Source organism: Paroedura picta, chromosome 3 (assembly GCF_049243985.1).
Source record: "Paroedura picta isolate Pp20150507F chromosome 3, Ppicta_v3.0, whole genome shotgun sequence".
Lineage (NCBI taxonomy): Eukaryota > Metazoa > Chordata > Lepidosauria > Squamata > Gekkonidae > Paroedura > Paroedura picta.
Window position 1 is genome coordinate 45,090,082 of NC_135371.1, and position 24,865 is coordinate 45,114,946.

The 24,865-nt window shown below is 41.2% G+C and overlaps 1 protein-coding gene across 2 annotated transcripts in view; it reads left to right on the plus strand.

Moving 5' to 3' along the window:
• ERC2 (ELKS/RAB6-interacting/CAST family member 2) overlaps positions 1 to 24,865 on the plus strand; it is an 819,922-nt gene that overhangs the window by 338,193 nt on the left and 456,864 nt on the right. For both annotated transcript variants that reach the window (XM_077325500.1, XM_077325499.1), the window contains exon 8: positions 10,452 to 10,619. In XM_077325500.1, the coding sequence (XP_077181615.1) occupies positions 10,452 to 10,619 (168 nt within the window). The remainder of the gene's footprint in view (positions 1 to 10,451; positions 10,620 to 24,865) is intronic.

The following is a 24,865-nucleotide window of genomic DNA, read 5'->3' on the forward strand; positions in this document are numbered from 1 at the left end:
GAAGACTGTGCTTGAGCCATTTTGTCAATGCTTTCAGGCAGCTGGTTATTGCTTCTGGGGGAGAGTCAGGGCGGTGATCCATCAGGAGGAAGAGCTGGGTGTCATCTGCATATTGTTGGCAACCCAGCCCAAACCTCCATACCAGTTGAGCAAGAGGGTGCATGAAGATATTAAATAGGATAGGAGAGAGGACTGCTCCTCGTGGAACTCCACATGAGAGCTGGTGATGGCTAGATACTCTCTCTCCTATTGCTACCCTCTGTTCACAACCCCGGAGGAAGGAGATCAGCCATTTGAGGGCATGAAAGCATTTTGCATTCATTGGACAATTGAAAATGGGGTTTAATGGTTGTTTCCATTAATTAGATGGTGCTTTGATACAACTTTGCCACTTGCTGAACAATTCCTAACATGTTCAGCATTTTACCTGCAAGTTTAGGCTATGCTTTTAAAAGTAGAAGTGTAATGAAAGCTGTTATGATATCTATGGTAGCCACTGGGAGAGGTCATCCCAAGATTTGTTCTGAGCTGTCATCAATTTAACACAGCCTTAGCTGGCTCTTCCAGCAGATTCCATGAACTGGTGCTTAATGGCAGATTTGAGATGGAGGTGCTACAGGTGGGACAAAGGTTTGATCTAGGAACTGGGATGTCTCCTGGACCTATTTTGGACACCCTGACAGTGGTGTCCAGGGTTGCCTTTCACCAGCTTTGTATGTTGAGCCCTTCCTGGACAAAAGGGATCTTGTCAATGTGGTACATGGCCTGGTAACATGTAGATTAGATTACTGCAATGTACGTTATGTGGGCTGCTTCTGAAGAGAGTCTAGAAGGAACATTTGGTACAAAATGCTGTGACAGTATTTTGTCTAGAATGAGTCACAGTGACTATATCATTCCAGTCTTTTCTCACCTATATTTGCTCCCTATTTGCTTTGGGCCTAATGAAAGGTGCTGGTATTCATGATTAAAGCCCTGTATGGCGGGTCCTCACACCTGACTGCCTCCACTAATTGTACTTACCTGACCACTCTGGTCATATACAAAGACCCTGCTTTGGTTGCTCTCAGCATCTAAAGTTAAAGGGGTGGTGGTCTGAGAAAGGGCCTTCTTGGCTGCGGTGCTAAAATTGTGTAACTCCATTCCCAGGTTTTAGTTTTAGTGTAGCAAAACTTTGTGGTTTGATTTTTCTTTGTATTTTTCTAATTTCAAAAATGATTATAGACAGATTATTCAGTATTTGAAAGCCTTTCCTCAATTGATAATTTCAGAATTGTTTTTGAGTATTGTGAATTTACAACTATCATTATATTGTGAAATAACATTGACTCATGAATGACCCACTTCCTTTTGCAGTAACTCAAAAATATTATGACAGCTATAGTTTTATAGCAAACATAAAAACAATGAGGTAAGTTCAGTGAGGTAAAGCTGGTGTTGGGAGCTTTGAGGGGGAAAAATCAGGTCAAGTATTAACACATGTTACGTTTCCAAAAGATTGTGGTTTTGTGTATTTTTTTGTTGTAAGTGTACTCTAAATTCTGACTTGGTAGCTTAACCTCCTTCCCTACTCTAGTGCCAGCATTACAATTAGCTAAAATGTAATATGAATAAAGAAAATTTTACACCGTTAGCAACACCTTATTAATGCAGATATGGCTAGAATTAAAAGGTATGTAAAACAGCAGACTTGCTGAGAGAGGAGGAAGAATTATTCCATTACATGCTGTTTTCTTTCTGTCCTGTGGGGTTAAAAGGAGCTTTCAGGTGATTTTTTTGTGGAGAAAAGTGGTGCGTGGGAAGAAACTATGAGGAATTGAGCTCCCAGTAGGCACTAAGTAAGTTGCTTGGGCTTTCCTGCAATACAGGATCTCCCTAAATAACATTTTGGGTTTTAGCAGTGCCAGGCAACTGTAAATAAAGTACGGCTAGTTCAGAATCCTATTCTTTACCTAGCTTACCCCTCTTCTATGTTGGAACATACCAGATATGTACAGTGCATGACTCAAAAGGATATGAAAAATATCCTACAGGGGGCATGAGAGGAGATCTGGATTGAGCATAATTAGAACAGAAAATTCTTGATGTTTTTCAAATACTCTCCTCCAGTGTCCGGTTTGGCTCAATAGACTTTCTGCTCTCTTGAGCACACTTCCTCCCTGCTTGCCTCCAGAAGGGTAAAATTATAATAAAGTAAAATAAGCTAATATTATAGACTAAAATACAGTAAAACCAAGGGACCAAGGGACCAAGGGACCAAGCCCTATGAAGATAGGTTGAGGGACTTGGGAATGTTCAGCCTGGAGAAAAGGAGGTTGAGAGGGGACATGATAGCCCTCTTTAAGTATTTGAAAGGTTGTCACTTGGAGGAGGGCAGGATGCTGTTTCTGCTGGCTGCAGAGGAAAGGACACGCAGTAATGGGTTTAAACTTCAAGTACAACGATATAGGCTAGATATCAGGAAAAAGTTTTTCTCAGTCAGAGTCGTTCAGCAGTGGAATAGGCTGCCTAAGGAGGTGGTGAGTGCCCCCTCACTGGAAGTCTTCAAGCAAAGGTTGGATACACACTTTTCTTGGATGCTTTAGGATGCTTAGGGCTAATCCTGCGTTGAGCAGGGGGTTGGACTAGATGGCCTGTATGGCCCCTTCCAACTCTATGATTCTATGATTCTATGATTCTAAAACCAGCTGATTAAAACATCTTAATTCTAGCTTGACAAACAGCCATTAAAAATTCAGCTACACACAATGTGGTCTCTGCAGAAAGGTCATTAAGCAGAAACTGGTCAAGGGTATATGATAGCTGCGCTCCCCAGCTAGAACTTCCAAACAAGTTCGACTGGAGTAAAAGTGCCAGGCTTTGCCTGGAATGTGACACAGCTCCATTTTGCCAACCTGGGCTTGATTAGCTAGAGTTTCAGACTAAGATCTGAGACATCTACAGTTTGAATATTCATGGTGCCATGTTGCTTATTGGTTGACTATGGGCAACTGACCTCACAGGGTTGTAGTGAGGATAAAATAATATAAACTGAACAGGAGAATAATATAACATTGTCCACTTCTGACCAAGGCAGAATAGAAATGAAGTAAATAAATGATAAATGTTGTTAAAGCTAGCTAAAGATGGGGGAAAATAAAAGGTCGGTTGGTGTGTAGGAAGGAAAAAAGGAAGCAGGAAATAGTGAGGCTATGCCAGAAGAAGGAAAAGAGGAAATTATATGCAACTTGGCCAGCATTTTCCTGAAGAATGGTTGCCAAGGGAGAGGAACAATGAAGACAGAAAAAGAGAGAAGCTATGGGGGCTTTCAATAATAGGAAAGAGAAAATAGTCATTTATTTTTCCTGTTTTTCAGCCCTTATAACAGTCTCCAAGGCAGCTAACAAACACACGTTATAAAACCCCATCTTAAAATCAACAAAACACATTATTAAAACAATTCAGATTAAAACTAAAATGCATACAGGTGGGAGAGGAGAAAATCAGACACTTCCCACAAGGTCTTGCAGATCTTCTTTTACCATCAATATATCAGCTTCAGGTTGAGAACATGGATATTTAAAGCCAAAGACTGAAGCCAGGAATGGATAAGACAGATAAGACAGATCTTTGCAAGAACCTGAGAAAAGCCTCAGGTCTGCAGAAAAAACTGGAATCTGAAAAAAAAAATTAGGGTGATTTTTAAAAACCGAAATAATAGAGGTAGTACCTGCACCTTAAAAAAAATGATGCCTTCATAGTTCTCTCTTGCTTCTGTGGGGGTTTCCAGAGGTTGACAGTAGTATTACCAACCTTCAGATCTTGGTTTTTGTCACTAGAGTAGAGGGAGAAGAGCAGGGCTCATTCCAGGCATATTTTGGCCTTCTACTCAACTCCTGCTCCCCTCCTTCTTGCCCTGGAGAAAAATTTCCATTGGTCTCACACCACTGAGATGACCAGACTTTTGCCAGGTAGAGAGTTGTGCAGGGGAAGGAAAGTTGGGATCTCAGTGTGTTGTAGAGGTTATAGAGTGTCTCTGAGGTCCAGACTCCAAGCTTTCTGGGTGACCCTAGGCCAATCATACTCTCAGCTTAAACTACCTTCCAGGACTATTAAGAGGATGCAAAATACAACAATAATAAGTGAAGCAGGATGCAAGAGCTTTGTCTACAGACCAATCTGAAGTCAGAGAACCAAAGGTTCAGCCCAAGGATCAGGAAAAAGAAGGTCCTGGGCACTGGTACAGGATACAAGGTCTAAAGCAAGCAAAGGTTAAAGCCAGAACACAAGACAGCAAGTCAGGGAAATGCTGTCTTCACTAAGTAGGTCCATTCTCAGATGGATATGGCAAGCAATGTCCCAACCTTGCTCAGCACTTTCTTGTATCTGCCTCATCCTCTGAGGCCCAGGTGTTGCTTCTTTCTGATGAGTTCACCTTCTTCCAGGTATAGCTGCTTCCTAACAACCTGTCAATCCTGATTCATGGAGACTCCACCCCAAGAATTAACAGGAATTTTAAAAATTACCTAATGCTTAATTTGTGTATAACTGATATCCATATTTGAAATGGTTGAACAGGGTTCAGGAAAATAGTTTCAGTTGTTGGGAAAACCATTTTCTCTTCCTGATTGCTTCATGTGAAATTAAAGACATTAAAGACAGAGAGAATAATCAGAATTCCAAGTCCTATCTGTAGATGGGGAAAAAATGCCTATACAAGCAAGACCACACACAAAAGCATGAATATGTGCTGGAGGTTCCCTACTGGTATTCTACTCATTTCTCCATATTTTGATGACCAGGAACACTTGTTCTGTATTGTTTAGAAAGGCATAACTGTGCTAGGACTACTTACAGCTGGGAAAATAAAGTAAGCAAAGTAATGCTCCAGTGGAGCTGGAGGAATGTATGCTAGGGAATCAACTTCAGCTGTAGTTTATGTCATATTTGAATTGGTGGAGAGAGGTGTTAGAGAGAGCCACATGAGAGAAAACAGCAAGAATAAGATTCTGATATACTTTGAAACAGCACTTATGTAAAGGCTTATTCAGAATAAAATCTTGACTGATATGAGTTTTTAAACTATTGCTATAATGTTGGGTTCATCAAAATATTATTATTTTAAATTATTTGATTGTTTCAACTATATATTCATAGTATCCCACAATGCCATCATGGAGGTGATTGATTTTACTGTCATATTGTTTTCTGAAAATGACTAGATGTTTTCAATAAGATCTCTTCTGCATAACTATTTTGATGGATTCTGTTGCACATTAGTAGCTTTTCAGATAGCATTGGTAGGCCAATCTAGAGACATAGCTTGTTAAAAACTCCAAGAACATAGGGGGATGGCACCATTCTCATCCCAGTCGCTCATACCCACCCCTCTAGTTTTCTATGTACTGTTTACTTCAGAGGATTGAAAGATAGGACCACAGTCTCCAGGCTGAGACCTGCTAAGGTAGGTTTCCAGTTGCTAAGCCAAGAGTTCTTTCCCTTTTAGTGCTGGGGGAGAGATAGCAAATGTGTAAGCCTTCCAATTGGGGTAGTTGCTTACCAGTAAGATTGCCCTCACCCCCCCCCCCCCCTTACCTCAGTGCCTATGCTTCAAATGACTTAAGTGGAATAGGTGAAGTTTTTCCAGACATGCAGCCACAAGTTATAAGGAATGCTTCACTTTACAAATTATTGCCTCCTGTTCAGCTGTTAAAGGCACAGCAGCCCTTGCAGAAAAGGAGTTGTCCAGCTGACATGTCTGTTTAAGTCACCAATGTATGGTTCTGCAGCTTGGCTGCTAGAAGGGAATCTGTACTGGGATTGTATTGTCATTGTGATTATGACATTTATGAGTGATAACCGTATTTTAAAATTAATACTTGAGTTGAAATTATGTCTATAGTCATATTATTATTGGGTTGTGCCTGCATTTGAAGATTTGGATTGTTAATTCTGCTGGTAGTTCATTTGCATTCTCGCATATGCCCTCCATCCTGTACAATTGGATTGTGATGTTTGGGGTTAGGCTGCAATGAAACCTAGATGCTCTTTGATGTTGAGGGTAGGGGGTGCTTTTTTTGGGGGGGTGTTCTTGTTGAATAGAACCTTTAAAAGTTTTCTTGTGGGAGTAGCACAATTGCCTAGTCATAGCAGCTTTTAAAAGATAGCATTGACATCCTGGTAGCTGAACTGGGCATATGTTCAATTGTCCAGCAGGGGAAAAAAACAAAACAAGGCCTTTGACAATCCTATGTGAATGAATGCACTACTTTTTGAACTAGAGAGGGTGTGGGCAACAGTGGAAAGAACAAAGACAGAAGGATATGAAAGGAAAGAGAGAAGAAAGCAACTGACTTTAATGAAGCCGCACTGGCAAAGCGTTTGGGTGAGATTCGTCTGCCTATGTTTTGTTACTGTAAAGAAGTGTTAATATGCTTTCCAAGTCTATTTTTCATCATCATGTTAAGAGCTGTACTGATTTCTAACTGAGCCTCCTGCTGTTGCTTTGGATGAGGTGCTCATTAAATGCACATTAGGTTGAGATTCTTAAGCAGCAGGTGCTGGTGGAAACAAACCCTTCGTTTCATGTTTCATTTTACTTAATTTCCATCAGTGTTGGCTGCTTTATGTAATAGCATGTAACAGAAACTAGTTAGTAAGGTAGCAAAATGTGCTGGAGTCTACTGATTTTGGAAATATACCTGCATTTTCAAGGCTGTGCTATGATAAACAGCAGTTCTACTATATCCAGAATGCTTTAAGGTAAAAAATGCAAAAGAATGTAATAAGAGACTATGAGTCACAGGGCTATGTATGCAGAGTTTCTTCAAACTCACTGAAATAATTGGCCGGTGTGCCATAATGGTTAGGCTCCTGGACACAGACTAATGAGACTCAAATGTGACTTTTACACACAGCCAAAAAACAGTGACCTTTGGGGCCTTTATGCACTGTTAGGCTGACCTTCATTACAGGGTTGCAAGTGGAACAATCTATATAAGCGACCACCAAGTCCTGAAGGAAAGGCAGGATGCAGCTATAATCTGATATCCTTATCCATTGTTCTTCTTAATATTTGTGAAAAAGCCCTTGGGGTGGAGAGTGTCCTGGCTGTCTGAGATGGAATAGGGCCAATCAGAGTGCGGCCAGCTGACTGGCCCTCTCTCTCCAGCTCCTGCCCTCCTTTCCTGGACGCTAGTCACTTTGCTCTCAGACGCCTGAGAGACACACACAAAGCCACAGAGAGCCCTGCCAAACCGCAAACAGCCCCTGATTACCTGCTATGGCTCCTGCTGTGAGGGAGAGAGACAGAGACAAAGTGCAGACAAGCCCCAAACTGCAAATGACCCTTGCTTCCATGCTGAAGGAGCCCTGAAGAAGCCCTGCTAAGAGAGAGAGATCTGTGCTTGCTGGTGTCCCCTGGATTCTAGCGCCCATTGCATTCCTGGTTGCAATGGGCTTTCTTGCTAGTACACAAATAATTCAATATATGTGTTTTCTTCGTCTTTAACAATGAGGTTTTGAAGGAATATTTTGACACTACCATAAACTAAATAAAACAAGAAAATATAGTAGGATAAATGCAACTATCCTTGAATGTAAGCCTTCCTCCAATTTAAGTGTCTCTTTTGTTGATGGAAGGAATTGGGGGTACTGCACATTCAGAAGGCAGTGCTGATCTGCTACTTGGCCCCGTGGCATTTATTCCATGGGGTTTGGCAGGGTTTCATCTTGTTCTCCATGTTGTTAAACATCTACATAAAACTGCGGAGGGAGGTCATAAGGATGTTTGATGCCAGTAGTATCAAGGTGACACCTAGCTTGACATCACCTTAATAGCTAAGTCTATGGAAGATCTGAACAGGTGCCTAGAGATGGTAATAAAATGGATGCAGGCCAATAAACTGAAGATCAATCCAGGCAAGACTGAGGTATTGTTAGTCAATGACAAAGCTGTTCAAAAACTGAGGGTACTGCTGGATCCTGGCCTTCAGCTGGAGACCCAGAGCTCCTCTGTGGCACATAGTGCCTTTCATCAACTTTGACTAATAGGCAAAATTATGACTGTTCCTCAAAAAGTGTGAGAGAGCCATAGTAATCTTATGTTCTGCTTACAAACAGGTTAGATTATGGTAATTTGTTTTATGTGGGGATGTCTTTAAAAATGGTCCAGAAACATAGCTTGTCCAAAATGCCAGGCTACTGTCAGGGAAGAGATACAGTGCTGAAAGATATGGACTGGCTGATTAATTCAAAGAGCTAGTTCTTACCTTTAAATCCTTAAATGACATGGGGCCAGGGAGAGACTGCCCCGTCCCAAATGTAGTGGCTGAGACTCACCTCGGCGGCATTTGATGACATTGGTGGTGGCTGGGAAAATGTGGCGAGGCTGCGTAACCTGCATGCCAGTCACGGTGTGGTGTGTGTGGAAGACACAGCGGCAAGGCATTTGCGCTTATAAAAGGCAGTGCGTGTGCCACCCTGCCCTCTGCAGAGAGGTGCAGCTAGCAAGCTTCCCACCTTCCCTCCCTATCTTTTTTGTTTCATTCAGTCAGTATTCCTGGTGGGTTTGGAAGCCAAGGGAACTAGGACATAATTGTCACAGCTGTGGTTGAGGCACGGTAGGAGCCTGTTGGCAGGGAGTCCAGTTTGCATACTCAACTCCCTGGGGGTTGGGGGTCTCATTAACTAGACCGGCACACACACGAGCGCAGCTTACCCGGTGTGTGTGTGTGGGGGGGGCGGGGGCTCATGGCCAAGTGACCTAGGGGTGCCAAAGTGAGGTGGACGCCTGTTGGACCCGGCAATTGTCACTTCCCTGGATGCAGAGAATCTGCTCTCCCAGCTGGGATGAGGTGGGTCTCAAGGCATCCAGGACCCTCATGTGAGCAGCCAATACAGCTGCAGGTCAGGGTCCTACCATACTGGCATAAAAACCCTGTTGGGTGGCATAGAAATAAAATGGCTGCGGCCCTATTAATGCCAACAACAAGTCACATTTTCATTGATATAAGATGCTGCCCTGCCAATCAATGTCTAGCTAGCCAGCGAAGAACAGCCTCATAAACCCTGTTCTCTGTGTACTTGTCTTCAGAGGAAAGGTGGGTAGCACTCAGAAACTGGGCTTTTTCAGTAGTGGCACCTGACTTGTAGAATGCCTTTCTACTTACGGTTCACTTCATTTTTAGGCAGCAGGCGAAAACATTTCTTTTCACCTAGACTTTCAATGAAGGGGTTAAATTTATAACACTATTTTAGTCTGGAGACTTATTTTTAAAATGCCATGATCTATTTTTTTTAATTCTAGGCTTTTTAAATGTTGGCTTGCAACTAATATCTTTTAATGTTTCATTTTTATTATTTTTATTATTTATTATTTATTTTCTTCTTTTTTCTTACACCAAGACTACCAGATATCACATACTTTCTAGTTTAAAATCAGTGAAATGCTTAAAACAAAATCATTTATATCAGTGGTCCCCAACCTTTTTATCACTGGGGACCGGTCAAAACTTGACAATTTTACTGAGGCCCGGGGGGGGGGTAGTCTTTTGCTGAGGGACGTCGCCGCTGCCTGAGCTCCTGCTCAACTTGCTTTCCCGCTGGCGCCCCTGACTTCCTGCCACCCACTGGGGAGCACTGCCAGCAGCAGTTGCGCAGTGCCACACTGAGGGGGAGCCCCAGCCATGACTGCCGCTGTAGAGTACCAAAGGTGAGCCAGTGACAAGGCAGCCCCCGAGGCAGCAGCTGGGGAGGAGGACGAGGAGGAACCGCAGCCCGGTACCGACTGATCCACGGACTGGTACCAGTCTCCGGATCGGGGGTTGGGGACCACAGATTTATATGATTTGAAAAGGATCACAAGCTATTCAGATGGCACTCTGGATCTTTGCCACTGAAATAAGAAGAGTTTTTGTTTTGTTTTATATTCTGTACCAATACTGAAACACTTTTTTTTTTTTGGGGGGGTGTTATTATTTGACTATAATGTTGTCCACCACATACTATAAAACAAATGTACACATGAAGCTACTGTCAAACTGAATGTCTGTCAAACTTTTTAAAAAAATGGTGGTGATGAATCCCTGCCTGCTTGCTGTTTGGTGTCCAATATGTATCTTGAAACTTCTGGACAGTGGTTCTTCTACTCTAGAACTTACTGAGAATGTAATAGTGATTTACTGTTAAGAATGATTTTCTTAACAGTAAGAGTGAAAGGAAGAAAGAATAGTCAAGAATGGATAATTCTTGCCAGTCTGTTTTCAGTGGAGAGCAAACCTGACAGGCTGTTGTCCTCATCTGATATGTCTCTCAAGTTTGACAGTCCAGTGACAAAAGCTGATTTATGTATGGTTTTTTAAAAATAAATACTAGGGGAACTAATCAGAGGAAGAAATGTGTACAACAATACTGGATAATTCTGTTCTTTCATTTGTTAAATGTATATTCTATTTATATATATTTTGTTTTAGGTTGATGCCTTGAGATTACGTTTAGAAGAGAAAGAAAGTTTCCTTAATAAAAAAACCAAACAACTGCAAGACCTCACAGAAGAAAAGGGAACTTTAGCTGGAGAAATTCGAGATATGAAGGACATGCTAGAAGTCAAAGAAAGAAAAATTAATGTTCTTCAAAAAAAGGTAAGAGTCATGAAAAGACCCATTAGGCAGCTTTACCAGTGGCAATAAGCAATGTTTTGTGAAAGAGAATTTAAGAAAAAAAAATAGTCTGGTTTCTCCCCCCCTGTTTCTTTGCAATTCCTGGATTATCCATTCCTGGATAATTTTCTCCATTAATATTGACGGAGACAAGGGATTAAACTGCCATTTGCTGATGTTGTAAAGCTACTCAGACCCAAAATTTGAGAATGCCATTTTTAGTCATTGCATCTCCTTCGAGGAAGGTTTTTTTCAGCCCTGGATTAAAGGTTTCTAGCTTCTCTTCTGTCTTTCCATTCTTATCAGCTTTCTCCCAGCATTAGGCTCTTCTCCAGGGAGTCCTTCCTTCTCATGAGGTGGCCAAAGTATTTGAGTTTCATCTTCAGGATCTGGCTTTCTAAGGAGCAGTCCGGGCTGATCCCCTCTAGGACTGACTGGTTTGTTCACATGGTATTCTGGTATTAGAGCAATTCTGGGGGAAAAAATGTGGAAGGGTAGATTTATTATTAATGAGATTATAGTTGTATTGTAGCTACTTGCCCCTGTTACTTTAATCTGTCACTTGAACTAACTTGGCTATCTTTTAGTTCTAAAAAACCCAAAGCATTACAATTTCATGAAGCTTGTTTGTTCTAAGGAAACTTCGACTTTGAACTGGAAGATCTGGTGATCAAAACTGCATAATCAAAGCAATTTGTGGTACTAAGTACATTGTTGTTGTTAGGTGCAAAGTCGTGTCTGACCCATCGCGACCCCATGGACAATGATCCTCCAGGCCTTCCTGTCCTCTACCATTCCCTGGAGTCCATTTAAGTTTGCACCTACTGCTTCAGTGACTCCATCCAGCCACCTCATTCTCTGTCGTCCCCTTCTTCTTTTGCCCTCAATCGCTCCCAGCATTAGGCTCTTCTCCAGGGAGTCCTTGCTTCTCATGAGGTGGCCAAAGTATTTGAGTTTCATCTTCAGGATCTGGCCTTCTAGGGAGCAGTCAGGGCTGATCTCCTCTAGGACTGACCGGTTTGTTCGCCTTGCAGTCCAAGGGACTCGCAAGAGTCTTCTCCAGCACCAGAGTTCAAAAGCCTCAATTCTTTGACGCTCGGCCTTCCTTATGGTCCAATTTTCACAGCCATACATTGCACCTGGGAATACCATAGCCTTGACTAAACGCACTTTTGTTGGCAGGGTGATGTCTTTGCTTTTTAGGATTAAGTACATTAGTGGGTGCTAATTCCTAAATATGATGTATGAGAATGTTTTGAAAGTATTCCAGGCATTTTTGTTCATGCTGAAAATTGTCTGTGAAGAAATGCCATTGTTTTCTGTTATATTTGTGTCAATAGTATGCTTAATAAATAGTTGGAGAAATTTATAAAACAGGTAAACTATATGTAGCAGTCCATGAAGATGTTTGTTTGAGGACTTGTTCAGTTTTCCAGACTGAATTTTATCATAGAAAACTCGGGTTAACTCATGTTTTCACTCAGATGTTCAAGCACAATTTTTCTGCAAATGTAATGGTTTTAAATTTTATAGCAAGGATAAAAGATCAGAAAAGTACTTTAAAAAATCTCAGGTTATGACTATAGTTTCCTATGTGGCCTTCAGGAGTGCATGATTTATTTCCAACAGATGGTGTGATAAATTCATTCACAGATGATTTATCTGAAGAAAGTTTTAACTGAAACATTATCCTCTTTTCCCTCCAATTGTTTAAGTAAATTTGTATCATTATACTATAAAGAAAACCTCCATTGTTTATTTTTCCTAGGTCTGGTGTGCAGTCCCCAAGTTATACATTCAGTAGGTTTCCATTTGAATTGCAGACTTTTCTAAGTAACTTGGGGGAAAAAATTAGTCTCATTACAAAGCCCATCAGCCTTTAGACTGATTATAGAGCGTGCCTCCCTTTCTGAAAGCTGTTTCCTCCTAGCTTTATCCAGAGGGCTTACTCACCCTTTCCACAGCACCCAGTAAATAATTCTGCCCTTCAGTCATGTGATACAGAGGCTTCCTTGTCTATTTAATTTTATCACAGACATTTTGGAAAATCTACTGTCTCAGTCATAATCTTTCAAGGACTTCTGCTTTGCTTACAATAGGGTTTTTAAAAGATAGACAAGAAGATACTTTCTCATAGCAACTCATTTTGGCAATGATAATAGTTTATTTTGTTGATAATTGTTATTCTGAATAAATTGTTACTTTCTTAAGAAGAGCTAGTGATGCTTTGCCCTTGTACTGTATTTTCTGGCTAGTTCTTTCCTACTTTTTAAACTTGCTGTCTCCAGATAATCCATGTAAAAACCAAGATAACCATCTATCTTCTTTTAACTTCCCTCTCCTCACAAGCAGACAGTTCTACTCTATGGGTCAGTTATGGCTTAGCTAATGACAGCTAATGACAGTTATGGCTCAGCCTAGAAACTAATTGGAAACATATTTAGGGCAGGTTATTTAACAAAATAGAGCCTCTTGTGGCACAGAGTAGTAAGGCAGCCATGAGGCTGGGAGTTCAATCCCAGTAGCTGGCTCAAGGTTGACTCAGCCTTCCATCATTCCGAGGTCGGTAAAATGAGTACCCAGCTTGCTGGGGGGGGGGTAAACGGTAATGACTGGGGAAGGCACTGGCAAACCACCCCGTATTGAGTCTGCCATGAAAACGCTAGAGGGCGTCACCCCAAGGGTCAGATATGACTTGATGCTTGCACAGGGGATACCTTTACCTTTATTTAACAAAATATTGCCAACTCAATAAAACATGCCCTACTAAGAACATTCATGCTTCCTTCATCTGGGCACTCCTTTCAGACTCACTGGGCACTCTTTTCATACATTTCTGACTTTGTGAAGTGCATTCACTGGATCCACATTATGCTTGTCAACCTCCAGGTGGAACCTGAAGTTCTCTTGAAATTAAACTAGACCATAGACATAAATTCCCCTGGAGGATGGACTCTGGGGGCCATTCTGCACCAGGATCTATGTGGCAAATTGGTTGCGGGACAAAAAAATGCCATTTTAAATGGTTGAAATTGTCGTTATGCATACCTGGCTTTGTAGTGGAATCCAGTTGTGTTTCTATCATTTCCCACAGGTTTCCGGTCTTGGCAAAAATCGCTAGCCAGGAAGCGATATTGCCGAGCTCGTCCTGCCCCTGGCCGTCAAGCAGCCAATGGGCGGCCGTTATCATGATCCCCAAAAGCCCCTTTCCTTTTAAGGAAGTTAAAAAAACACACAGGTTTCAACGAATCTGCGTTGATTCGTTGCAACGGAGAGACCCATCTGGGTAGCAGGTGGTGTTTGAGCTGCCGTTTCATCGTTGCCACGCTCCCCCAAATGAAAAAAAATACCCCCCCGGCACGGGCATGATTTTTGGCCGAAAATACAGTAAAAAATAAAGGGAAAATAAACCAGCAAACGGGGCTGTGTGTTGTTTCATGCTTGGTGACGTAAAACAGCTCTGCAGCCAGGGAAGCCTTGCTGGGTAAACGAAGACTCACTGGTGCATTGATCTCCACTCGCTCGGAGAAAAAAAAATGGTGATCGCTTTGCCGGAAGATCAGAAGAGAGAGCTAGGGGACGGGACTTTGCAGAAACCGCAACAATGGTAACGCACAGAACTTTTTCGCTAGTGTTGCTGATTGGTTGCAAGAGTGTAGCGCTTTCCGGAGGGTGAATCCACTTTTTGGGATTTCCCTGAAAGCGCTATAATGAAGCGCTTTTTGCGGATCGGTTTCAGGAGTGTTGCAGATTGTCAACAACGTTGTGCATAATGGCAAAACTGTAGCGATTTCAATTTGTAACCATTGTGCTATTTTGGACGAGTGCGGAATGGCCCTGGGATTACACCCCACTGAGACTTGTCCCCTCCTCAAAGTACACTCTTTTCAGGATGCCTCCCCCCAATCTCCAGGGATTTCCCCATCCAGAGTTGGAAATATCATGCTACCATGGAATAGCAACTGTCAGAAGTCAGATTTAAAAATGCATATTTCAAAGTTCTGATTGAATTTTGACATCGGAATTACATTTTAGTGTTTTGAACAATATGGTTTATTTTTAAGACTCCTGTTTACCTATTTAACATAAAAAAAATTAAAAAAGATCCTCCTTTGTACTTTCAGTGGGAGAAGCAGGATAGAAACGTTTTAATTCTTAAGAGATATTCTTATTCCTATTACTGTATTCTATCCAGTGTTTTACATATAATAGGAAAACATTTGTTTGACCTTATTTGTTATTTCCATAGCCTTGAATATATATCCTTTTTTTTTTTTTACTTAATATTAACAATGGTGTATAGGAAATTTCTGAAAGAAGATTATGTACTGTTGGTTTTTTTCTGAGCATGAGAAACTTGTGGAAATATCTGTAGGCAAATTTTTGTTTTGCAGAGGATAATAATAGAATAATAATAATAGAAATAATAATAGAAAAGGATTTAAAAATTACTAATTTTTGAATGCTCAAACACTCATTTCTCATGCTAGCAAATTTATGCTCAAAATCCTACAAGCTAGGTTCCAGCAATTTGTGGACCATGAACTTCCAGAAGTACAGGCAGGATTTCGAAGAGGCAGAGGAACTAGAGATCAAATTTCCAACATATGCTGGATCATGGAGAAAGCTAGGCAGTTCCAGAAAAACATCTACTTCTGCTTCATTGACTATGCTAAAGCCTTTGATTGTGTGGAGCACAACAAATTATGGCAAGTTCTTAAAGAGATGGGAATACCAGAGCATCTTATCTGTCTCTTGAGAAACCTATATGCAGGTGAAGAAGCAACAGTGGGAACTGGGCATGGAATCACTGATTGTTTCAAAATTGAGAAAGGAGTTCGGCAAGGCTGTATACTGTTGCCTTGCCTATTTAACTTGTATGAGGAGCACATCATGAGAATGGCGGGGTTAGATGAGTCACAAATTGGGATCAAGATTGCAGAGAGAAATATCAACAACCTCAGATATGCAGATGATACCACTCTAATGGCAGAAAGCGAAGAGGAACTAAAGAGCCTGTTGATGCGGGTGAAGGAGGAGAGTGCAAAAGTCAGCTTGAAACTCAACATCAAGAAAACGAAGATCATGGCATCTGGCCCTCTCAATTCTTGGCAAATAGATGAGGAAGAAATTGAGGTAGTGACAGATTTTATTTTCCTGGGGTCCAAGATCACTGCAGATGGGGACTGCAGCAAAAAAATTAAAAGACGCTTACTCCAGGGGAGGAAAGCTATGGCAAATCTAGACAGCATCCTAAAAAGCAGAGACATCACCCTGCCAACAAAAGTGCATCTAGTCAAGGCTATGGTATTCCCAGTTGCAATGTATGGCTGTGAAAATTGCACCATAAGGAAGGCCGAGCGTCAAAGAATTGAGGCTTTTGAACTCTGGTGCTGGAGAAGACTCTTGCGAATCACTTGGACTGCAAGGCGAACAAACTGGTCAGTCCTAGAGGAGATCAGCCCTGATTGCTCCTTAGAAGGCCAGATCCTGAAGATGAAACTCAAATATTTTGGCCATCTCATGAGAAGCAAGGACTCCCTGGAGAAGAGCCTAATGCTGGGAGCAATTGAGGGAAAAAGAAGAAGGGGACGACAGAGAATGAGGTGCTGGATGGAGTCACTGAAGCAGTAGGTGCAAACTTAAATGGACTCCGGGGAATGGTAGAGGACAGGAAGGCCTGGAGGATCATTGTCCATGGGGTCGCAATGGGTCGGACATGACTTTGCACCTAACAACAACAACAACTTTTACCTGCAAAGCTTTCCATGTAAAATTAGTATAATTTGCATATTTAATGACAGGTGAGTTATAACTGATGGCGTCATATGACATGCTGCTCTAACAAGCTAATTAGAGTTAGCAGTAGGTGTCAGTAAAACTATAACTATAATGAAATATATCCCCATTGTTCCCTTATTTAATTCTGCATTTCTGTGCTATTTTCCTGCTCATTAATTCCCACTGCCCTATCTGATTGGCTGTTGTGAGACCTGTTAATTTGCCAATTATGTCATAATTCTGATTATATATGTGTGTATGTGAGCCTGAGCGTTTTTTAATGGCTTTTCTATGGGTGCAAGGATTGCAGATTTCCCCCCTGATAGCAGTAATTTTCAGGTGTTTCTGAATCTGCTTGGACTAAAAAACTCCTCTCCTTCTCTCCCATTAGTGACGTTCTGCTAACAGAACAGGCAGAAAGAGTGATGACTTTTCTTTTCCCCACAGCAGCATTTGGACCATGACCATAGAAACATTTTCCAGGACTTCTGGGGAAATGGAACTAGAAGAAGATCGATGACCATTAGTGCTGACAGATCATGGAATCCAAAATGGAATCCAAGCAATTGAAAAATACACAAAACAGATTAAAAGAGGATGGGGAAAACAGCTACTGGTTATGAAACCAGGATGCAAAAAATGCCCCACCCAGTCTTATATAACAAAACGTGTTGTGTACTTCTGACATGTTGAAAGTTCCAAAGTCGCCTGTTGGTGGAATCCCCCCCCCCCATCAGGGTCAATTACTGCTCTTGCTCAGGATTCCTCACCCCGCCCTTTCAGGCCTGTTCTGAAGGAAGCCTCTAACAGCTCCTGACGGAGGCAAGGGCAGCATTTCCAAAAGCAACTCAGGAGAGTCTGTGGGTGTCTGTGTGCTTTTCTTTGAAGGGGGGGGGGACCTTTCCCCTTCAGCCTAACTACCTGGAGATGAGCTGTACTGCTGGAAGATCCTCAGATCCCACCTGGAGGCTGGCATCCCTAAATCTCTGTGGGGTACAATACTAAAGAGTCCCCCCTCCCAAAGCAGCCATTTTTGCCTGGGGAGCTGATCTTTATACTCTGGAGGTGAGCATTAATTCCAGGAAATCTCCATGCCCCACATGGAGGATATAATGCCTCGACATAGTTTCCCCTGGCCTATTCCAGGTTAAGAAAATGTTGCAGAGAAGTGGTTAGGTTTCCAGATTGGTGTAGGTTCAGGTTCTGGAATTCCACATTTCCTAAGTGTGCTTGAATCTGACTTGGGTCAGGACTGCTGTGCAGTCTCCCTCTTAGGCTTGACAGCTTCCAAGTGAGGCACTAAACCCACATCAAACCATGAGCTAGCACCCATTGCATCACAGCATGCAATGGGCTTTACTACTAGTAATCTTAAATAAACTAACTAACAACAAATAAATAAGAAGCTTGATCAAAGTTTGGTTTAGAAACTATATATATCTAGTGCTAGGCAAGTGGTTAAAGTGGCGAGGCATTGCACATTGGGTGGTGGTGGGAGAAGAATTATTGAGTCCCTATCAACTCCCTTGTGGGGTCCCACAGGGAGCGGTCCTTTCCCCCACATTGTTTAACATCTTTATGAACCCTCTGGCACAGCTGGTCCAGAGCTATGTGCTGGGTTGTCACCAATATATAGATGACACCCATCTCCATCTCCTCATGACAGCCACCCAGCCCTTCTTCAGGCTGGGCATTACAACTTGCATTCCACCTCTAGATTAGTCTGCTAATCTTGGAGGCTTTGTTTGGGGTTTTATTGATTTATGAAATTTTATCATTGTAACCCTCCATGAGACTTGTGAGAGTGGTGGGATAGAAATCTAAAAATAAATAATATAAATCTTAAAAATATAAACATTTTGGCAGTTATGACTTAAAAGGGCCTATTTCTTAGACAAGCCTGAAAATCCTCAGTTAATATTTAGTTAGTTGGTTTTGTTTTATGTGGGCTGTTTTCTAGTTTGGGTTATATTTTTAAACTGAGATATTTTAATGTTTTACCTGTTGTTAGCCACTTTGAGACTGCCTGTCAGTGAGAGGAAGCATATACATTTAATGAAGTAAATAAATGATGACAAGTGAAGCAGGAATTGCTATCAATTCACAGGATTCCATTTATTTAAAACATTTATATTTCATCTTCTCTCATGATCCAAAGTGGCTTACAATAATAGTTGAAACATTTTCTGATAACCCCCCCCAAAATATATAGCAAAGCTCAATTCTCTCTTCCTTAAAAGATTTTCTGATAATCCCCCAAAAATATATAGCAAAGCTCCATTCTCTCTTCCTTAAAAGATACCTACCATTCAAATTCCCTCAAAAGCTCTAGTAAACAAGTAGGTCTTGCCATATTTCCTGAAGATCGCCAAGAGGGTCACTCTCACGTCTTCAGAGAACCTATCTCTCAGAGCTGGACTCTAGTTATTGCCAGATGGGCCACCGTACGTAGGATAGCCAAAAGATGGCTCTTTAATGACCATAGTTGGCACACAGGGGCATATCGAAGGAGATGGTCCTTCAAATACAATCACAAGTGGTGTCACAGGCAAGCCAGTTAAATGACAGTGATGGCAAAAGAGAAGATCTAAAGGGTTAAGAGGCAAATACTACCAGAGGACCAGAAAAGATTTAAACAGCACCTAAATAATGGTGATGTGAATCTATCTCCAGTAATTAGTTTAATCGTGTTATGAATGCCTATTTGGATGGAAAACACTGAAGTTAGTGAACGTTCAGCACAGTTCAAAATGCTGCTGCACCTTCTCAGCTCTGGTCGTGTTAATAGCTGGAATGTTCATTTTCATTATTTTTCTGTGCAGCACTTGGCTTAGGATATTATTTTATTTATTTATTGTGGGATTTATAGTCTGCCCTGTCTTTGGAGACTCAGGAAAAAACAAACTATTTCTGATGCAATTTTCCAACTTGTTCGGCACAAACTTTTCCTGTAGTTTTAACATATACACCCCTGCAGAGAAGCAAGTTTTAATTTAAATCTGTCTAAAACTATTAGTAATATTTAATTGGTAAATAGGATAATTTGGTTAATGCTTTCAAACCTAGCTAATATAAAACCATAAATTATTTTATTAAAAGTTTTTAACAGTAAAACTGGTGATATTCAATAATGGTAATCTCCCTTTTAAAATATTAGAAATACAGGCAGTAAATGAACCATCATATTTTAATACATTTACAAAAGAGTGTAGCATCTGCTTAGCATGGAAAAAATGCCAGGTTTAATCCCTGGTATCACCAGTTAAAAGGACTAGTTTGGAGGTGATGTGAAAGACCCCGGAGAGCCGCTGCTAGACTGAGTAGATCTAGGTGGAGCAATGGCCTGATTCAGTGTAAGGAAGCTTCACACATGTTCCTAGTCACACCAGTTTACAATGGCATTGTAATATAAAAGAAGTAATTTTGTAAAATTTATATCCCCTGTATTCTTAGCTATTGTTCTTGCCTAGGCAAGTACAGACTTTTGTTGTTCATTTGTAGTTCATTAAAGTTTGAGGAACCCTGCTAAATTTCTGCTTGGAACTTTTCCAACCAAGTTGCACAATCAATTTTATTCTCTTCTTCCAGATAATTTTCCTTCTAGAAATTTACAAATTTACACACATTCTGCCTAGAAATTTATTGCATACTAGGCAATGTGACTAGTTAAGCATTTGTAATATCCTTAAACTCTTCTGTTGGAACTGGGACCAGGGAACCAGTTACATGCAGAGAGCGAAGATTATATCATCAGTATGAAATAAAGAAGAATAGAAAATGGTAGCACTTCATTGTTTTATTACTTTGGTAGTGTAGCCCCTTGCAGCAAGGATGTTAAAATTTTGTTAGCCTGTTCATTAGATTTGTTTGCTTCTTCCATCTTTTTAATGATTCTGTGAAACCCCCGATCCTCAATATCAAAGGTATGAGTTTCAGATGCCTTGATACTGCTAGATTTTGTAAAATGAAGCAGCACCCTAAATAATGTGTTTGATTGTCTGTGTTTAAAAGAATGGGAATCCTAAGCTGTGTGAGTATAATTGAATAATGGAAGGCAGTTTCCATGCTTCCTCCTAATGCAAACTTCTTTGCACCCCTGCACCCCAAATTTGTGCTTCTCTGGGTCAGGGAATTTGGTGTAAGAAATCGGCAAAAAGCTCCCTCCCTTTCTCCACAGACAGAAAAGAGATTCCATTGGACCATTTATGCATGGCAGTAGCCACACTGGGCCACTGCTGATAAGTTGCGGTGAAGCAGCATGCTCCACTGTTTCTTGTGTCCCCATGGGAGACGCACTTCAGCAGCGGAACTGATCCACCACTTTCTGCATCCCTGTAGGGGACATGTTTTGCTGAAGTAGCAGCTCCACTGCCAAAATGCATCCCCCTGAGAAATGCAGATGCAGTGGTTGGGTTCTGCCACATGGGGGTAATGTTTGTTTGGGGTTTTTTTGCAGGAAGGTTGGATTGTGAAAGGTGAATGGGGCATTTTCAGCCCCCCCCCCCAGGCCACTGTAGCATGGGGAGGAGCTGGGCTTTAGGTCCAGCTCTTCCTTTGTGCACGGGTCTGGCCCGGCCTGGCCACCAATGGTGGCTGTGGCATAAAGGGGAACACTGAAAAATCAGCATTCCATTGTTGTGGGCCATCAGAGGCCCTAAAGTGGGCCAAGGCCAGGAGGTGGCCAGGTCGATATAGTTCATAAGCAGGGGAAAGCCCCACTGTTGTACACAAATTGGCTTGTCCTTTCCTGCCTGAGCATAATCGGTCTTCGAGAAGCTGACAGAATAGCTGTTTAGGAACAAAACCATTAAAGATATATGTACTCATGTTTGTCTGCCACTCCTCCCCTTAGAGCAATAACCCTCAGTCTTTTTGTAGTGGTGGGGACACTTATATTAACATTTGAGCCTAACAGTTGGCAAAACCAATCCATTGGCTGTCACCTATCCTGAGAGCTGGGCAGTACATCTCTTAATATATCTTCACTGTAATAATGGCCATGCTCATATCTTTATTTGGCATAATGCATTGTACTCCTTGGGAGTGCCTGCCTGTGCTTGGGAAGCCTTCATTTTGAATATTGCTGTAACCATAAAAATGCTGACATTTAGGTAGATCTGCAGGGTTTTTCCTACTTGGCTACAGTCCTAAGCACATGGACTTAAATATAAGCTCCACATATCAATGAGACTTACTTCCAGATAAAGGTGGTTAGAATTGGGGTGTGAGATGAGCATGAGTATTCCCAGATACATGGTGATCTTATCAGCCTCTTTTGGCTGGCCTCTTTTGGCTGGCTTCCTCACAACTGGTTTTTTTTTTTTTTAAGTTATGCTCATACTCTCACTCATCTGAAGTCTGGCAACAGAAGCCAGTCCCCTGAACAAGAACTTTTACTCCTTTGACTCCCTTCTTCTCTCTTGACATAGTCTGCCCTGGAGCAGCTTTTATAGCCTTGTAAAAATGTCATCTGGCTTGAGGGCTGCTGCCTCCCTGAGGCTTGTACTCTTCTAGCATTTTTTCATGTATGACTTAGTTGCTTTGAATTCAATTAGTACTTCCCCCAAAATGGGTACCTACTTGCCTCTCATTCATCACCTAATGGGAGAAAAGGCAGTACCCATTACACTTAGCAGAGTATTAATAACAAGTCAAAATTGCTGCATATGCAAACAAATACATGGATTAAAAATTAGTTGAAAACAAATATTCCATGATAAGTTGTGCAGAGGACTCATAGCTGATGCACAATCCTTTCTGAACTGTCCCTTGTAGTTTAGGTGAGTTACACGGGTGAATGGTCTCTCATGTAAATTTGAATCCTCTTATGTGGCAAGCTGGCATATTCAAGGGAGAGGCTCTAGACATGCCAGCTTTCCAAGAACAGAAAGTTTTTACATAGAACATTAAAATCTATACCTCTAATTCCAAAGTGAAATAATGCTGTCAGGGGAAGATTATGGTATATGCTATTTAAGTAGCTTAAAAATGTATGTATATTAAAAGAGCAGTTAGGGAGATAATGGCTATAATCCTTTGTACACTTGCTTGGGAAAAGCTGTTTAAGACATCTAGATAGACAATGCATTGGATTGGGCTGCAATTAATATATATTGTTTGATTATCTGTATTTTAATTTTGTTATGGTTTGTCATATATTTTTGATGATTCTGTGAGTTGGCCTGAACATATGGACATGTTTTAAAATTAAGACACTAACTGAACTGTTTGTTGCAAACATGTGGGGAACAGTTTTAAATTGTTTTGTATTTTAAAACAATTATATTTTGCTTACTGATCAAGGGCTTAAGGCAGCTAATGGCTGTAAAATAATTTCATAAAAGTTAGCTACTCAAAATACGTAAATAAGAATATAAACCCCAAAGAAAACCCATTCTCTAGTTTATTCTCAGTAATAAAACACAAAACCTGTTCCAGAGAGTAACAACATAAAAACCTTTGATAAAGAAGTCTTTTACAAGAATCCTAAAAGGTAGCAACAATGAGGCTTTTGGGGGTGGGAGAGGCACCTGTGCTCTTCCTAAGGTCTAGGGCAAAAGAAGCAAAGGGTGATTTCTGGTGGAGAGTGTGTAAGCAAAAAAGGGGGCAAGAGAATCCTATAAATGTTTCTAGGTATTTCCTTGGCGATATTCAGGCTCATACTAGGCGAGCCAGTCCTTTACATAGGTGAGTATCAGGTTATATAGAACAGGGGTAGTCAACTTGTGGTCAACCTGAAGTAGAGGATTAAAGGTTATAATTAGCATCTTGAACAGAACTCAGAAACAAACAGATAACCAATAAGCAATGTGTTCATGGCTGTGAGAGTCATTTAATAGGTGAGCAGCCACATTTTGTATCATCTGATGCTATGGAGTGGCTTTCAAGGTATGGTTTTTTTGGTATTGGATGCCTTATTTTTTAAGAGATTTGTATTGCCAAGCTTACTATTAACATAGTTCTCAAGATAATTGCTTGCAGATTTCATACTTTGTTTTCCAACTTTCCTTAGGCAAGCATTCTTTCAGCATTCCTTAGTCAAGAAGAAAATATATATCTTCGTTGTCGTCATCTGAATAGTCATCAACAGTGCACTTCTGCTTTTAATGTTAGAATAACATTTTAACATATTTGTTTGCTTATTACCTGTGAGTGGGGTGGAACCTGGGGGAAGCCTTTCACAGAGATCTTTGGAAGACCTATGAAGCAGTGGTGATAGCAACAAAAAAATTATTTCTCAGCCATCATTGCAACAGTTAGCTCACAACCATCCCAGTTATTTAAGATATCTCAGGATCTTCTGATTTCTGAAATTGAGCCCCTGTAGTCTCAGGAACCAGAAATCAATTTATTGTCGATAAAAGCTTTCATGTATGTTATGAGCTGGATGCTAGTTGTAATTTTGTTTAGACAGATTACATGTCTAATGCATTTTCTTGTTCGATTTTTGGATCATGATGAATGTTGACAGGATCTTGGGATATATTAAATCTCTGGTTGGGTGCTTTGGCTGCCAAAGCGGCTGTTCCAGCTCGAAGCAGCCAGCGCTGCACCATGACGGGAGGGGTGGTGCCAGTGCTGGCATGCCAGTCGGTACATGCACGCAGGTGCACCTGCATGTGGGCGCCAACTGGCGCGCTGACACCGGCGCCTCCCCCCGGGGCGGGGCCTCTGAAAACATGGGGCCTGTAGCACGTGCTACAAGTGCTAAATGGTTAATCTGGTAGTGCATCATAACTAAATCATTGGCATAGGGTATCTCCCTGTAGCAACTCAAAGAGGTGGTTATCTGCCCACTACTTTAAAAACAATCCCTACTGAAAAATAATGTGGCCAATTTTTCTGTCTCTAACTTGCCCTTTCTAAGCAAAGTATTAGAGAGAGCAGTGGAAGACTAACTCCAGGTCTTCTGGGATAACTCGTCTGGTCTGGATGATTTTCAGTCTGGTTTCAGGCAGAGCTCTGGTGTGTAGACAGCACTGGTCAATTTAGACGATAATCTCCATCTGAATTTAGGCAAAGGCTAAGCCTCTTTATTGAGTCCATTAGATTTATCTGCAGCTTTTGATCATATCATATCATCTTACTGAGAGGTTTGGAGACAGGAGTAGGTATTTGTTTTGTACTGGTTGAAATTGTTTTTTGCAGATCAGTCTCTAAGAGTTGCTATCAGAGACTAGCAGTCATTGGTGTAAGACTTGGCCTTTAGGGTTCCACAGTGTGCAGACTTTTCCTCTTAGTATTCAACCTCTTTGTAAAGCCCTTAGGAGAAATAATTCTTTGTACTGGAACTTGGTGTCATCAATATCCTAGTGGCATCCTGTTCTATATCTCACTATTGAAATCTTCTGGTGCTGTAGTAGCTGTCTTGGGCCACTGCCTGACTAATGTGGTTACAAGGCTAAGAGAGAACAGATCAAAACAATCCTGATGAGATGGAAGAATTG